The sequence below is a fragment of the Alternaria postmessia genome (assembly GCF_024291825.1).
Source record: "Alternaria postmessia strain BMP 2775 chromosome Unknown scaffold_96, whole genome shotgun sequence".
Classification (NCBI taxonomy): domain Eukaryota; kingdom Fungi; phylum Ascomycota; class Dothideomycetes; order Pleosporales; family Pleosporaceae; genus Alternaria; species Alternaria postmessia.
In genome coordinates, this window is record NW_026260169.1 from 49,667 (window position 1) to 64,566 (window position 14,900).

A 14,900-nucleotide genomic window follows, 5' to 3' on the forward strand; every position below is an offset into this window, starting at 1 on the left:
TCATCGCGATGTCTGCGTAACCTATGGCTTGTCGGCAGAAGAAAGCTCCAAGTGAACAGGCGATCCCACGACGAGATGCTTATAGAGCACGCCGAGATATGGTTGTGCGAGAACGGGTGCGGAGCCACTCAGGAAGTCCATGTTCCTGGAAATGGCGGGGTGATCTACGGGAAATGCGGATGTATCGTGGCGCCAATCCCGCATCTTATTTCCACCTCTGTCATTGTGACCTAAAGTGCTTCTTCATGAACAGATTAGGCGTTGATAGAGCGTGTCGCTAGTACAGGACAAATCGCTCCATATTGAGTATTGGACGTGTTTGCGCAATTTAGCACGCGGGTAGGCTGTACGCTTGTTTTATCTGTTGTGTGCATGTCATGATCGCCTGGGTATGTCATTTGCTCTATGCTGCTCGCTACTTGAAGACGCTACTACCAATATGTGCTGTGCAATCATGTCGGCTCGGCCCAATCGACCTGCTCTGTTACCGGAGCACCACCACCTGCCGAGTAACTGATCTTGAGTCGGAGCTTTAGTCTTGCTGGTGGTGGCTAGGTCTGTTAGCATAAGATCTCTAACAAAAGCATGTGATGACTGCTTACCCCATTAACAGCTGTGACCCTCATTTGCTGGGTCGCATCTTGGCCTCCCTCCAACTCGCTACTGCTGATAGGTTGCAACTGCAGCTTTTGGCTTTTCGGAACGGCAGCCTGTAGATTCACACCTGATAGCTGACCGAAGCTTCCAGTATTGCGGAAGCGTGCGAGGAGTTGCACAGCGTTGGCGTCACGCTTAAGCTGGAACGTGATCTGTAAATCATTCTTGTTGTATGCTGGATGCGCAGGTGGACCAGAAGCCACTGCAGGCGTTGAAGCTTGTGGTGGTGGCGACGACATGCCACCGAGACCACCGAGAAGGTCCATTGAATTTCCTTGTGGTGGCGCGCGCGGCTGTGCTGGGGCTGGAGAGGTGCTAGGTCCAGAGTTGAAGAGGTCCATGATGTTCGCTACGTTTGATTGTGGTGCTGGAGATGAGGTCTGAGGCGGTGACGAAGATCCGCCCATGATATCTGCAAGCAAATCTTGACTCTGTTGAGTTCCGTTGGCTGCTCCATTCATGCTGTTCGACGGGCCTGCGTCGCCCATCAGATCCAGTAGCAAGTCTTCGGTTGCCGCTTGCGCAGGCTTCTTCTTGGCGATCTTCGACTGCCGTTTCTTGGTTGCTTCTCCCAAAACTCGTGACTCTTCACGAATTTCAGGGGGTGGCATCTTCTCCAGAACACCCCTCCTGATCTGGTCATGACCAAACAGGTTTCCGTACTCAGCCGCACGCTGTTGGATCTCAACATCGAGGTTTGCGGAATACCGTTGTAATAACCGCCGTAGTCGTTCAATTTGAGCAGGGTCGCTCAAACGTGTTGTCAGTTTCATAGAAGCTGTAACAATGTACTGTTGGACGATGAGACCAGCATAACTGCTACCCAATATGGTCTCAAAAAGATCGACGATGTCGCTCTCCTTGACTTCCTTTACAAGTTCCTCCTCTTCGTATTGACCACCTCTTAGTAGCGCATCGCCGTACTCTCCGATAACCCAGGAACCAGCCAGGGTAAGACCTTCTTGTGTGATGTCTTCTTTGAGAGCGGCATATAACTTCTGTACGGAGTAGGTTTGGAGGTCCGGTGTAGTGGCGATTAGTCGCACAAAGGATGACAAGATCTGCTCTTTGACGTAGTTTCCAGCCTGATGCACAAGGTTAGTCAGATCCACATCAGGTGAAAACTACAGACTTACGAGTTTCAGAACACGCAGCATGGTATCGACGTGCCATCTCTTGTTCGGTGCGAAGCGGTCCGCCGCGATTCCGATCTGAGAGGTCATGACAGGCTTGAACTCATTGTCGGCAACTTCCAAGAAAGCGAGCAGCTCTCTTATCAACACTCGCACATTGCTCTCGTTGATCAGAGTGAAGCTGAGGTCGAGCGCTCGCCGTCTGATACTGATATCGGGATCACGCAAACAATCCAAGATAGTGTTGCGATGTCTTTGTACAGCGTTGGGTTCGACTGCGACAACTTTGATGAGAGTGTTGAGGGCAACATATCTGATGTTGTTGTCGCGGTTGGACAAGAACTTTCCCAGAATATTCACACCGAGTACGCGAAGTCCGGAATCCGCCTCGATATCGAGGATGGTGAGTACTGCCTCGTATAAGATGGAGTTGCCAACGTTCTTGGACGAATCCGTGTTGGTTGCGACCTGGGCCAGGATGTCGTTGATTTGTTCGCTGACGTGTGCGTCACCGCGGGCTAGGACTCGTAGCAGCTGGAGTAGCTTGCACTGCAGGAATGGATCTGTAATGCCCGTCACATCGTGCTCGGGCGCGTAGCCAGACGAGGAGAGCCCCTTGAGTATCTTGACCAGGCTGGGGACCGTGGGTCTGAAGATGTCCCTGACGCCGTTCTCGTCATCCTCGGCTTCGTCAGCCTCACAGAGGTTTTCCACTAGGGTGACGCCACACAGCAAGACGCCGTGGTTTCGATCCTGTAGTAGCAACTTGGCCTTTTCCAGGAAATGCTCCTGCAAGTCGGGCACTTTACGACATATCCTCATGGCGCAGATTGCGGCTTTGCGGCGTATGTACGGGTTTGCACTCGATATTATCGTTTCGACTTCGGGGAATAAGTCTCGAGCCATTTCGACGGAGGCGATGTTGCCGAGAGTGCAGAGGGCGAGACCGACGATGTATTGGTTGGGGTGGTTCAGGTCGCTGCGCACCAGTTAGCATCCGACTTGCACAAGTGCTTCTGGTCAGGGCCTACTTCTTGAGCGAGTTGGTCACCAGCGTCAAGACTTCCTGGTTCTCGTCCAGCAGCAACATGGTCCCCAGGTATCCCAAGCGCTTGTCGGCGAAGCGCGGAGAGGCCAGCAGCTTCAGACATTCAATCTGGCCAAAGTGTGTCCTCTCACCCAGCGTGAAGAGATACAGTAGCTTGGCGACATTGTTCCTCCTCACGTTGGAGTCGTGGCTTTCCTCCCTAAAGCTCGCGCGGATCGCCGCACTCTCTTTTTGCACGACGGCACGCTCGTCGGCAATTGTCTTTGCAGCGCGCACATTTCGGATGAACTGCTTCACTGTATATCCTTAGCACATGTCCACAGCTGCTGGGGTCGCGGTGCTTGGCGTACAGGAAGCCATTGTGGTGGCCTCTTGGACCCCACCCGGACAGCGTTAATGGATTCGATAGAGGGGTGTTGTGGGAGGACAAGAGGTGGATTCGGCCGTCAGTCGGAAATACGAATCAGTCACGGGTAGCTCTGCGAATTGTTGCTGCTGCGAGTTGGTAGTCGGCAACGTTTGGGCATGGCCTACAGCTGGCCGGGCCGTCATTTGTTCCAGATGTCGGACGCACCTGCCACCGACGACAAACAGGCACAAGCAAACGTGTTTTGCACCACTGCATACTCGGCGAGATGCAAGTTAACAATGACCTCTGGCTGTCCTCGTCACCGTGTATTCCGCTATCCAGCCCCCAGCCACTTCACTTGCCACGAGACGTTGCGACTCTTGGGGTTGCTTCCAACATGTTTGCCCTGACTCGCGCGACCGCTGATGTAACCGACCCTTCTACCGTCGATGCCAACTCCCCTAACCGCTAGGTCACTGCATCAGCAGACAGCATGCACTTGCATAGTCCTCGCACGTCTACACGTATCAAATGCAAGCCTGTTACTGTTCCATTACCTGTTTCGTGGCAAGCGCTTGTCCAGAGTCTTGTCTGCCACTCACTGCCCCATAAGACGAACAGCCTGTGACCCTGTTAGTTTGCTGATCATAGACTGGCCTGACCACATCTGACTGAATCCTCCTTCCCACTACACATCCGCGACATGCGCACACACCTCTCTTCATAATGGCCGAGTCTACGTCTTATGACGCGACTGCTCACAACGGGAACACAGAGTTCCACTCGCCGCGACCGCGCAAACCCACGAGGATCGATTTGCTCAAGCCTCAACTTAGCGATGAAGCGTTTAACAAGAATGGCACGCTCCGGGAACCTGGGTCCGGCGTCTCTAGGTATCAGAACCAGTGCTGTGGAGGTGGTACATAGCTGACCTTTTCCAGTGGAAGAAGTACACCCATACCCCCAGATGCCCCGCCTTCCGTCCAGGCTTCCTCTTCGGCGCGGCGACAGATACGCGCTCAGCGCAAGCAGCGCATGTTCCCTACCATCGACTACGTAGATCGCGTCTCCCACTTCGACCCAAACAGCGACTATCATGATTTCCGCGGCTTCTTCGTTCTGTTCTGGATCGGACTCGCCATCATGGTCCTTACATCGATGCTACGAAACCTGACTGAGACGGGATATCCCTTCCAGATCAGACAGTGGGCGCTTTTCAAGGAGAAGGTTGTCGAGCTTGGTCTGGTTGACGGTGCCATGGTGTTCAGCACCGCTTTGTCGCTGCCCCTGCAGAGACAATTCCTCAAGGAAGGGCCCCTGCGTTGGAACGCGTCCGGTCTGGTTGTACAGAGCATATTCCAGACAATATGGCTAGCTTTCTGGACTACGTATGCTCGCCCTGGCTCTGGACTGTACTGTAGACTGACCAATACAAAGATACCCTTTCATTCGCGACTGGAGCTGGACTGCCCAGGTCTTCTTCACTCTGCATCTACTTGCAATCTTCATGAAAATGCACTCCTATGCGTATGGATACAATTGTCTGCAAAATCGAGTGCACAACTAACGCAGACAAGATTCTACAACGGTCATCTTAGCGAAACCCTACGCCGCTTGAACGATCTCGATACACCTGACAAGGCTAGCAAAGTAGCCGCGGTTCGCTATCCGAGTTCCAGTACTCATCTGCACGAGATCCCACAGTCTCCCTCCCAAGAAGAGCCCGATCCTAAAAAGGCAAACGCAGAGTATTTGAGCCAACTGAGAGAAGACCTCGCGTTGGAGCTTGCTTCGCCTCTTGGTAACGTCTCATACCCCAACAACCTCACCCTCTACAACTTTGTCGACTTTGTCTTTTGTCCGACCTTGTGCTATGAGCTTGAGTATCCTAGAAACGCCAGTATTCGCTGGTTGGAGGTCTTCTACAAAACTCTGGCCGTATTCGGATGCATCTTCCTGATGATCATCACTGCAGAGGAGTTTATATTGCCGGTGCTCGACGTATCAGCTGTGCGACTCCAAAACTCAAATGGCGCTACAGATTTCACCTTGATTCTCAGCGAGACTATCGGTCGCCTCCTTTTCCCTTTTATGATTACCTTCCTGCTAGTCTTCCTCGTCATATTTGAATACATCCTGGGTGCCTTTGCGGAGATAACTCGTGAGTTTCTACCATCAAGCCTAGTAGCTGCTGTTAACAGTCAATGCAGGTTTCGCCGACCGCCAGTTCTACGCAGGTGAGTACACGCGGAGCATATAGCGGGAGTTCCGCAGTCTAACATATCATGCAGACTGGTGGAATAGTTGTGACTGGCTCGAATTCTCGCGCGAGTGGAACAAGCCTGTGTAAGCTATGCTCCTGTACAAATTGCATGTCATCTGAAGCGTATACTGACTTGACACACCAACATGCAGTCACCATTTCTTCCGAAGACATGTCTACTCGGCCTCTAAGAACCACATGTCGCGTCCTCTTGCTACGACAATCACCTTTCTCATTTCGGCTCTGGCACACGAACTAGTCATGGGTTGCATCACAAGAAAGTTCAGAGGCTACGGATTCATTGCGATGATGCTTCAGATGCCGATTGTGATGCTGCAACGAAGCAAGTGGGTTAGGGGCCGCACTCTGTTGAACAATGTCCTTTTCTGGTGCAGCATGATCTTGGGACTCAGCATGGTAAGCTGCCAACTGGATATGTATCCAACAAGCACTAACAAATGGACAGATGTGTGCTTTGTATGTCCTTGTATAAGTCGACGGGGATTCAGCGCCTGCATGGCGCGGATTAGACTAGATTGGATTGGATTGGATTGAATTGGCGCACTGTCTAGACTTGCAGAATACCCCTCTCTACTACGTTGTCCAGTACGCTTAGAATGGCATGTTAGACTTGTGTTAGACATGTATAGCGTGTTCCATGTGTAATACATGGGTCCAAGAGACTGGAGGAGTGAAAGTCGCAATTTCGCAAGCCTCTCCGGACGTGTCCTAGTGTGACGTAGTGGCTACGGGCGTATTCGTATGCAGGGTGGCCAGGGATACGTCGGTGGAGGCGGGCGACCCCGCGTCCGGTCTCACGCGTCGCGAAGGAGCGAGCGGAATGCAGGGATGACGTCGCATCAACAGTACCTGCGAGAGCGAGCATGCAGACAGGTACCGTATGTCCTGGAAGCTTTGCATCTCGGCATACTGCTCGCCTAGTTCACGTCTGTTCATTCTTAGTCTTTTTTCAAGCTCCATCTGAAATGCAAATGAGATCAAATAAATCGCAGGTAATGATTTCATCGCCCGTCACCGGACCTTACTAGCTGGCACCACGGCTACGTCGGAACATTCACAGCGGCGCGCATATAGCTTGACAGCAGCCACAAACAGTCTAGGTATTCTGTGGCTTTGGCTCCTTGGTCGCATCCTCTACAGACATTGTCAAAGCCCGGCCTTTACTCTATCGTAACCATGGCGGAGCTCCACGAAGCGCTCGCGTGCCTCCGGCCGAAAGAGTTCAGCGATGTCCCTACCGACAACCTCGAAGCATTCCTACCCGACATACTTGCCAAAGCGGAAATCATCGCCAATTCCGTGCCTCCACCGCCCAATGGTACGCCATACGAGTCGTCGCAACGAACCCGAACCGAGCAACAGCCTGCGACGAGCTCCAAAGACCTCACCATTTCGCAAGTCCGACGGCCACCGCCCGCGCCAGAGCACGAGGAGCTACAAAAGTCGTGGGGAAAGCCGGTGAAGCTGGGTAACAATGAAGCCGCTACAGGCATGAGCGTCTTCAAGATGGCCGGAAAGGATCGGCACGGAGCCTGGTTTTCGCGGTCGAGCGTGCATGAAGGGCTCGGCTTCGACAAGTGGAAGCGCGCAATGAAGAGCGAGTTTCCCGAGAGTCTCCAAGTCCAGGGCGGCCCGGGCGAGGGCAATATAAGAGGCATTGGAGGAGACCAGAGACTGGAGGACATGACTGTAGATGGCCTGGGACAGCTACAAGGTACGTGATACCACGCATGCTCACCCGCCCGAGATAACTAACAAGACGACAGTATACCAGCTGTCCGCCCAGTTCCCCGGCCCGACCTCGCCGCGAGAGTTCATCACCCTCCTCATTACCTCGGACACATGTCTTACCGATGCCTCCAAAGTCGCCAGCTCGATACCGCGACATTTCATGGTTGTCTCCATACCCTGCTCACATCCGGATGCGCCGCCGCGAACCAACATGGTAAGAGGCTTCTACGAATCGATTGAGATGATTAGAGAGATACCCATGGGCGACGGTGACGCCGAGACTAACCCAGTCGAGTGGATAATGGTAACGCGCAGTGATCCCGGTGGTGGCATACCCCGATTCATGGTCGAACGGAATGTCCCTAGTAGTATAGTGCAGGACGCCGTCAAGTTTCTTGACTGGGCATGCGCAAAGGACGACGACGTGGAAGCCGAAGTAACGGCAGGCACAGACCGCTCCGCAGAAACACCCAAAGCGCACGATACCGAGCGGACTTTCTCTCCCACCGAGGCCAATGGCATGGGTGCCGGCGTAGGAACCAGTATAGTAGATAGAACTGGGGAAGCCGGTAGCCAGTACAGCCTACGACGCACAAGATCTGACAGCTCTTCGAGCACCTCATCTTCTGCAGAATCATTTGCGTCCGCTGAGCAATTCACCACTGCTCGCGATGGCCTTCCCATCGACAGAGAGATCCCGACACCATCGACCTCGTCACAACAGTCTCTGCCATTGAATGAGGACACCCATCATCATAAAGGGCTGCAAAAAATTGAAGAGAAGAAGGAACAGTTGAAGGCAAAACTCGAAGAGGCTCGTGAGAAACATGAATCGGGTTTGCAAGCTGAGACCCAGAAGACGGATAAGGAGATGCAAAAGGCAAACGAGAAGCACGAGAGAGAGAAGAAGAAACAACAGGAAAAGTTTGAAAAGGAAATGCGCAAACTCGAGGAGCGCCGCGAAAAGGAGACACGGAAACTACTCCTTCGCCAACAGAAAGAAGCGGATAAGAACCAGCTTGCCAAAGCTCAGCGGGAGCGAGACGAGTACAAGCAGCGCATGGATATATTGGAGCAGGAGAACAAGTTGCTTAAGGAGCAGATTGGAGACTTGCAACACGAGAACACGGCGCTTGTCTCTCGTCTAGGAAAGACCGACGAAGGCATCAAAATCTTGAGGGCGATCAAGGAAGGAGAGAAGGGTAGGACTAGAGCAAGCTCCAGGACGAGTATAAGCTCTGGGAAGAGCGGAATAAGAAGCAAGGGCTCGAGCGATTCTTCGAGTACGCTACCGAGGGCCGGGACAACGAGTTTCTGAGTTTGAATATGGTCACCAGGCGTTGATGCCTTTTCTTCCTCTTCTTTGATCTTCTGTGTGACGTACGTTTAGCGAGTAGGCAAGGTGTGGCGCAAATGTGGGCAATGAATCGATATAGGTTGCACAGCAACCAATGTGGATATTGAGTAGTAATGACAATGAAGGGCAGAAAATGAACGGAATGCTTAGAAGGGGCGCTCTTAGCTTAAGAAGCGCTTGTCAAGTGGATGCATGCGTAATCCAGAGATGCATCTCCCACCAACCGGCCCCACTTGAGCGGCATTCTCGATCTTGATTTGACATCTTGTTTGGATAATTTCTCGTGGTCTACCAATCTCCCTTTCTTTTTCCCATATGTCTTGACTAGTCGACCGTAGCGATGCCAGAATAGATCATTCTTTATGAAGCGAGTAATGCAGACGTTCTTGGCGAATGACGACCTTTGCGGCCCGATAAGCGGACATCCCTCCACGGTTACAATACACAAGCCTCTCGATCCTTGTGAGAAAACAGCCAACACCTTGTGCGACTTTAGTTGCCTATCCAACATTGGTCAAAAGAGGATACAGGCTATCTGGCGGTGTAAAAAGTAGTCGACAGACGAAAAGAAGCAAACACTCTTCCCCACCCACCATCTGGAAAATCAGCACCAACCCTTTAGGGTTTCCATTTCCTGCAGCGAGCGATTCAGGGTACATCCGCGATACTCAAGGAAACTTCAGGACGACTCCTCGCCAGTCGGTCTCCGATCCTATCTGGAATTGTATCTTCTTGCAATGGCGGCCCCAACAACAAATAGCACATACATGACTCCCGGCATAGCACCACGAGCTTCAGGCTTGGAGCGCGATATGAAGCCTACATTACTTGCTTTCCATGGCTCAGGAAGCAACGCGACGGTGCATACAGTCCAGTTAGCAAGATTGATGAGGGTGATTAAAGGACATTTCGAGGTCGAAAGTCTAGAAGGTAAGTACACCGAACCACCAACGACCTCTTTCCATCAACACCACATCACTACATTTGGCCCTTGGACATCTAATTCCTCGGATGATTGAACAATCTGACCAAACCTTCCAGCGCCATTTCCTTCCCAACCTGGTCCAGGTGTCCTCCCTTTCTTCGAAGGCTGCGGCCCTTTCAAACGCTGGATGCAATCCACCGTCACCATCTCCGATATGAAAGCCGGAAACTCTACAAACGCCATGTCACCTGAAGTTGAGGATCTCGTTCGTACTACCGTCAAGCGTATCAACTCCAGCGGCGGCAAGGTAGTTGGTCTGATTGGTTTTTCTCAAGGCACCAAAGTCGTCGCCGGCCTGCTCAAAGGCTATCAGATGCGTCGCGCACTCGCAGACAAAGGAGCCGATGTAACAGAGCTTGATCATCTAAATTTTGCTCTTGGACTCAGTGTCTGTGGTTCATACCCACCGCCGCTAATTCCGCCCTCTGTTACAGCAGCGCTTGAAGCGTCCGGGATGAGCGAGGAAGAGCGGAAGGAGCTGTTAGCGAAGAAGATTGAATTACCGGCATTTCATGTTCAGGGCTTACAGGATGAGTGGAAATGGGCGGGGCAAGGATTGATCGACGGGTGGTATGAGATTGGTGAGGGGAAGAGTGTGGTAAGGCACTGGGAGCAGGGCCATCTTTATCCAGTGAAGCCGGAGGAGAGTCAAGAAATCGGAGATTGGATGCTGGGTGTGCTGGGCCTTGTAGAAGGTCAGATGGTAAATCAGGCGCGGTAACAAGAGGTTGGGCATGTGATGAGCGTTAGGAGCATGGGGGTAGCAGTGAACATTGCGCGGAATCAGAGGTAAGCGTGCTTTGGCTTGTTGTCCTAATAGATCAATAAGGCTGGAATTAGTAGCCGCACAAGATGTTGTGTGTGCTCACGTCCCTGCGTTGCGCGCTTCATCCAGAACCATGAATGGCAGTACTAGAATACTTAGCAATTCGATGTGTATTACTCAGGTACGTGAAAGAGAGATCCTCGCACAGGATCATCAAGACGTAAAGCAGATGAAACCAAGCCAGGAACCGTGCTTTACATCCTTGAATGCTCCCAAAGAAGTCACTTGCGCAAAACAACCAAGAATACGAAGAACAAACACCATCGAAAAAAAGGTCGTGTAAGAGTAACGCTTCTATTCAGACTTTGTATGGAACCTCTAACCCAAGTACAAGTGACACATTAGCCTCTTATTAAATATCAAGCCAACAAGACAACTGCATGTCAATCAGCAATCTAATCAGTCGCAAGGACGTCACTGATAGCAATCTCGTTAGCAGCGAGTGCGGCTCATACCAGCTGTAATAGCTCACGATCGCACCTCAATCTTCTCTATACAGTGCCGCCGCTTACCAGCCAACAATAACATACAACTCAAGACGATTTCAACCAGCTCAGCTGTTACACATTCTGTTGGATTCTACCAGCTTCCATCTCATGTACAATCAGTTTGTACGGAACAAGCAGTATAACTAATTGTTCCTCTCTCTTTGTTAGATATGCCTATAGATAGGGCACCTGTACATAGTTCAATAGAATCATCTCAACTTCTTATTCTGATCCAAGACATTCCGCTCACCAGAGCCGGGGGTATAAGCAGCCTCTACTACCCTCAAACACGAAACTACAGAGATAAAGCAAAGACTGCGCGTAACAATTACTCGGTAGATAGCAATGGAGAAAAGTGCAAGACTCATGGCTTTGTGTTATGCGCTGTCGAGATCAAGGAAGCAGAGACAGCGATATAAGGAAACAATCTAACAAACAATGACAGCGTAAAGCATAAGATGTGAAAGTCTGGGATAGCAGCGCCTTAATCGCTCTTGCATTTCCGAGTCTGAACATGACACAGTCAGTAAAAAGCCCTTGTGATGGCCAGCATGCGCGGAGGGTAGCGCCGTCCTTTCCAAATGTCGTCGTTCCAATCGCGTCATTTTCCTCTCGCAATTCCGATGTAACGATGAGGCGATAACGTCGACTTCCTGCATGGGCTCATGTCTATACGGGAAAGCAGTGCAGCAGACGGAAATATTACCGTTGGCCACTCATAGGGTATCGACGTTGAGAGAATGATATTTACAGAAGCAACGATTATATATAAGAACGCAAGGTCGCGTTCTGATGAGACTATGCGATAGCGCGATTAATGCTAGTGTAGGCGCCATTGAATTCAAAAGCATTCGCCTAACTAAGGCTCAGTAGTGACGGTTGTGACCGGCATTGCCTTACTGCAGCAAAGTCAACATGTAGTGAGATATAGGGATCGTCGACTCGACTAACCATATGTCTCTCAAGGTTTCAGGAGCAAGTTGATTTGAATCTAGTCAGCTCATGGTCCAAAATAAGTCCGAAATGACTACAGGTTAACTGGGTACTTGCCTCAACTGGCTCATGATTTTTCCGCATGTCGCACGCATTGTCAACCGACGAGCGGGATGATCCACCGAGATGATGCTCCGAAATCCCGTTGTGAACTTACTTCACATGTGCTACGACTTCGTTTCCAGGTTCAACGGCCCTTCTAGGTATTGAGCGACTGTAACTCGAGCTAGTTTTGCAACGGGACGCGTACCTAGTGTATAATCCTTCTCCGGCGTTCTTTCCTACTTGGAACATCGCGCGCGAAGCGACACGACAGTACATATAGCGACATCCTATTCTTCCGGTGGTATTGTAAGCACCAAGTACATGTGGAGTAAACTTGCATCGTGTAGTGGCATGTCGGAAGCTGCACCAGCCTATACGGAAAGACTGACAATACTGTGGGGCGATGTGGGGCACAGTAGATACTATGCCGAGGCGCGACCTTAGGTAGTCGAGATCGTGGACAAATGCTTATCGAAATTGTATTAGGAATAAGTACAGTACTCAGCTTAGGGAGAAGACAAAGGGCGTGCGTATTTTTCAAGTACAATGCCGCTAAGTTGGGCATGGGAAACGACACGACAACATGAAAAGGCTTTTGTGATGCAGCAACGGCTGAGCCGCGTCAACCCTGCAATAAAGCTTCATCGATCTCCCAACCTTCCCAAGTAGGGTTGTCGAAACCGTTGGGGCGGGAGCTGCGCAAGAAGCCGTTCCAGTAGCCTTCGATATCGACAACTGGCCGGATGGTCCTAACGTTGGCATTGAACCCCTTACTGAAGCATTCCTGCATATGTCTATCCTCGAACAATTCGGGATGTGTTCGTCTCATGGTCTTCAGTGCTCTCTTTCCGACCTCATCTACCGAATCGTGATGTCGCAACTGAAAGAACTCCTGGTCATGCTCCTTCCTTAGCTCAGCCATTATATGCTCGTCGTAAAGTCCGAGTTGAAGTAAATATATATCGTACTGGCATAACGACGTGGTGCCTAGATAGCTCCCGCCAGCCTTCGCTCGTCTGTGTAGCCCGACAAGCGCAGCGATGGTGCCCATGCAGCCCGTACCGTAGTCGCTCATGGGAAACGGTGGAACGACAGGCTCATTCAATCCCATTGCTTGACCCTGAGCCCAGGCCACACCAGTCACGCAGTCTGCAATTTGCTGCCAGCCTGGTCGTGATGCCCATGGTCCAGTATGTCCGAAGCAATTTTCGGCAACATAGACGAAGCCCTTACCGCGCTTCTTGGCAAGGTGGAGGAGCTGTTGGGGTCCATATCCGAGACGATCCAGACTACCAGGCCGGTAACCATCCAAAACTACATCTGCAGACTGTAGAAGTTCTTCGAAGATAGCTCGATCTTTTGGCTCCTTCAGATTCAGGTCGGTAGTGTGCTTGCCAATGTTTGCATCCACTTGGAAGAAAGGTACGTCGGAAAGGTTCGGCGACGTGACTTTGATGACCTCAGCGCCGTATTCGGCCAGACCACGACCCATTGCCGGGCCCGCAATGGTGCGACAAAGTTCGAGGACGCGGATACCGGCAAGAATTTGTGGCTTGGGCGCACGCGACGACTGGAAAGGAAGAGGAGTCGCGGGAGTTTCAGTTTCGAGAGTTTCTACTTTCCAAGGTGGTTGTTGAAGGAGAACCTGTCCGTGATCGGATTTCTGGAAATCCTCCCATTTCAGGCAAGTTACCCCGGCTTGTCTGATCTTTGAGTTCATTTCTTCGAGCTGTTCGGCAGTGTATTGTCTGACATGATCCTCGATAATCTGGATACATTCATGATAGTCTGTCAAATCGGGCCGTGATCCTTCCAGACCAATCATGTTGAGCGCTTTGGTTGCTTCAAGAGAGCCATGAAGATGGAAGTATTCTCCTGGGTTTTTTGTCTGGTAGAGGTTTGCCGACAATCTGCGGTAAAGAACAGACTGCGCTTGTAGAAGATCGGTATCTGTCTTAGTCAGTGACGACCATCACATGCTGAAGCAGCAAGTCAAACCTTTGAGTAACTTCTTCGCTTTTGGGTTTGACTTATCGAACCCTCCTACAGTGGCTAAGTATGTTGAGAATAGAAATGCGGTTGCTCTTTCGAGATCCACAGCAATGTTCCGTGGCCTCTGAGCATGTTGTAGATCAGCTATAGCAGATGCAACTCCTGCTTCAACCGCCTTAAGAGCTGAGATGGCTTCCGTTTGCTTCAGTGGACTGGGAAAGTAAGGGCTTCCTGTATTGGCAGTCGAAAACTTGACGTTGGCAATGTGAGGCAGCGACTCTTCGGGCAGGTTTTGCCTCGCCTTGGTGATTAACTGTTCTAATGCTGATGTGGTGCCCGCCAATAGGGTGTTGGCTTGTGTGGCGCATTGATGCTGATGACTATCGGTTCCCAAATATGGAGCCATGTTGAGTGATGTAAAGATTAGACCAGATGGGATGGAATGGCAGCGAAGGGGTTTTCAGGTAAAAGACTGGTTGCCCTTTCAAGAACGGGCCGAGGGAATTGCTGCTTGGTGACGGCTTCGGTGTTGAAAAGTTGATTAGCGGCATGTCGAGCATGGTGACCGCTTGCGATCGTGGCAATTGCAATCAGCGTCGGCTAGCAGGTGTCCTGCACGTCAACGGGTTGAGTCTAAAGGGCGGGCTGGGCTGGGGTGTGAACGTGCCGCCGATTTCGTGATGATCGGCAGACATCAAGCGCTACTCGATTTTCGGAACAGTGGCAGCCCAAGCTTCGCGGCCTCGCGACAACCGCGAAGCAATTACCACCCATTTTCATCAGCGAGACCACCTCAATCATACTGTAACCGTCATCCGTTCATCAATCTAACCAGCAAAGGCTGCACGGGGCTCTTTTCCGGGTTGTTTTTCCGTAGTGTTATGGGACTTCCGTGACTCGCTCTCTTCATTACCGCGAGTGCATCTTCCGACCAGCTCATCCATCCGTCGCGTCGGCAATGTACTCCCAGGCATTGACCATCCGAATTCGCACGTGATAGCGATTGCTACCT

The 14,900-nt window shown here is 51.3% G+C and overlaps 4 protein-coding genes across 4 annotated transcripts; 2 read left to right on the forward strand and 2 right to left on the reverse strand.

The window, feature by feature from the left end:
- Positions 1-452: 452 nt before the first annotated feature.
- On the reverse strand, positions 453-3,198 carry J4E82_009634 (uncharacterized protein; the record flags this gene model as incomplete). The annotated part of the gene is made up of 5 exons (XM_051735857.1): positions 453-551; positions 603-1,742; positions 1,794-2,769; positions 2,822-3,134; positions 3,189-3,198. 5 exons carry the CDS (start codon positions 3,196-3,198, stop codon positions 453-455), a joined length of 2,538 nt encoding a protein of 845 aa, XP_051584380.1.
- A 715-nt stretch (positions 3,199-3,913) lies between these two features.
- J4E82_009635 (uncharacterized protein) lies at positions 3,914-5,943 on the forward strand (the record flags this gene model as incomplete). Its single annotated transcript, XM_051735858.1, has 8 exons — positions 3,914-4,080; positions 4,129-4,575; positions 4,625-4,714; positions 4,765-5,348; positions 5,398-5,424; positions 5,479-5,533; positions 5,603-5,867; positions 5,917-5,943. 8 exons carry the CDS (start codon positions 3,914-3,916, stop codon positions 5,941-5,943), a joined length of 1,662 nt encoding a protein of 553 aa, XP_051584381.1.
- Positions 5,944-6,647: 704 nt separating this feature from the next.
- On the forward strand, positions 6,648-10,265 carry J4E82_009636 (uncharacterized protein; the record flags this gene model as incomplete). Its single annotated transcript, XM_051735859.1, has 4 exons — positions 6,648-7,185; positions 7,238-8,404; positions 9,259-9,489; positions 9,601-10,265. The coding sequence occupies 4 exons, from the start codon at positions 6,648-6,650 to the stop codon at positions 10,263-10,265; spliced, it is 2,601 nt and encodes an 866-aa protein (XP_051584382.1).
- A 2,253-nt stretch (positions 10,266-12,518) lies between these two features.
- J4E82_009637 (uncharacterized protein) lies at positions 12,519-14,294 on the reverse strand (the record flags this gene model as incomplete). The annotated part of the gene is made up of 2 exons (XM_051735860.1): positions 12,519-13,846; positions 13,895-14,294. The coding sequence occupies 2 exons, from the start codon at positions 14,292-14,294 to the stop codon at positions 12,519-12,521; spliced, it is 1,728 nt and encodes a 575-aa protein (XP_051584383.1).
- Positions 14,295-14,900: the final 606 nt, after the last annotated feature.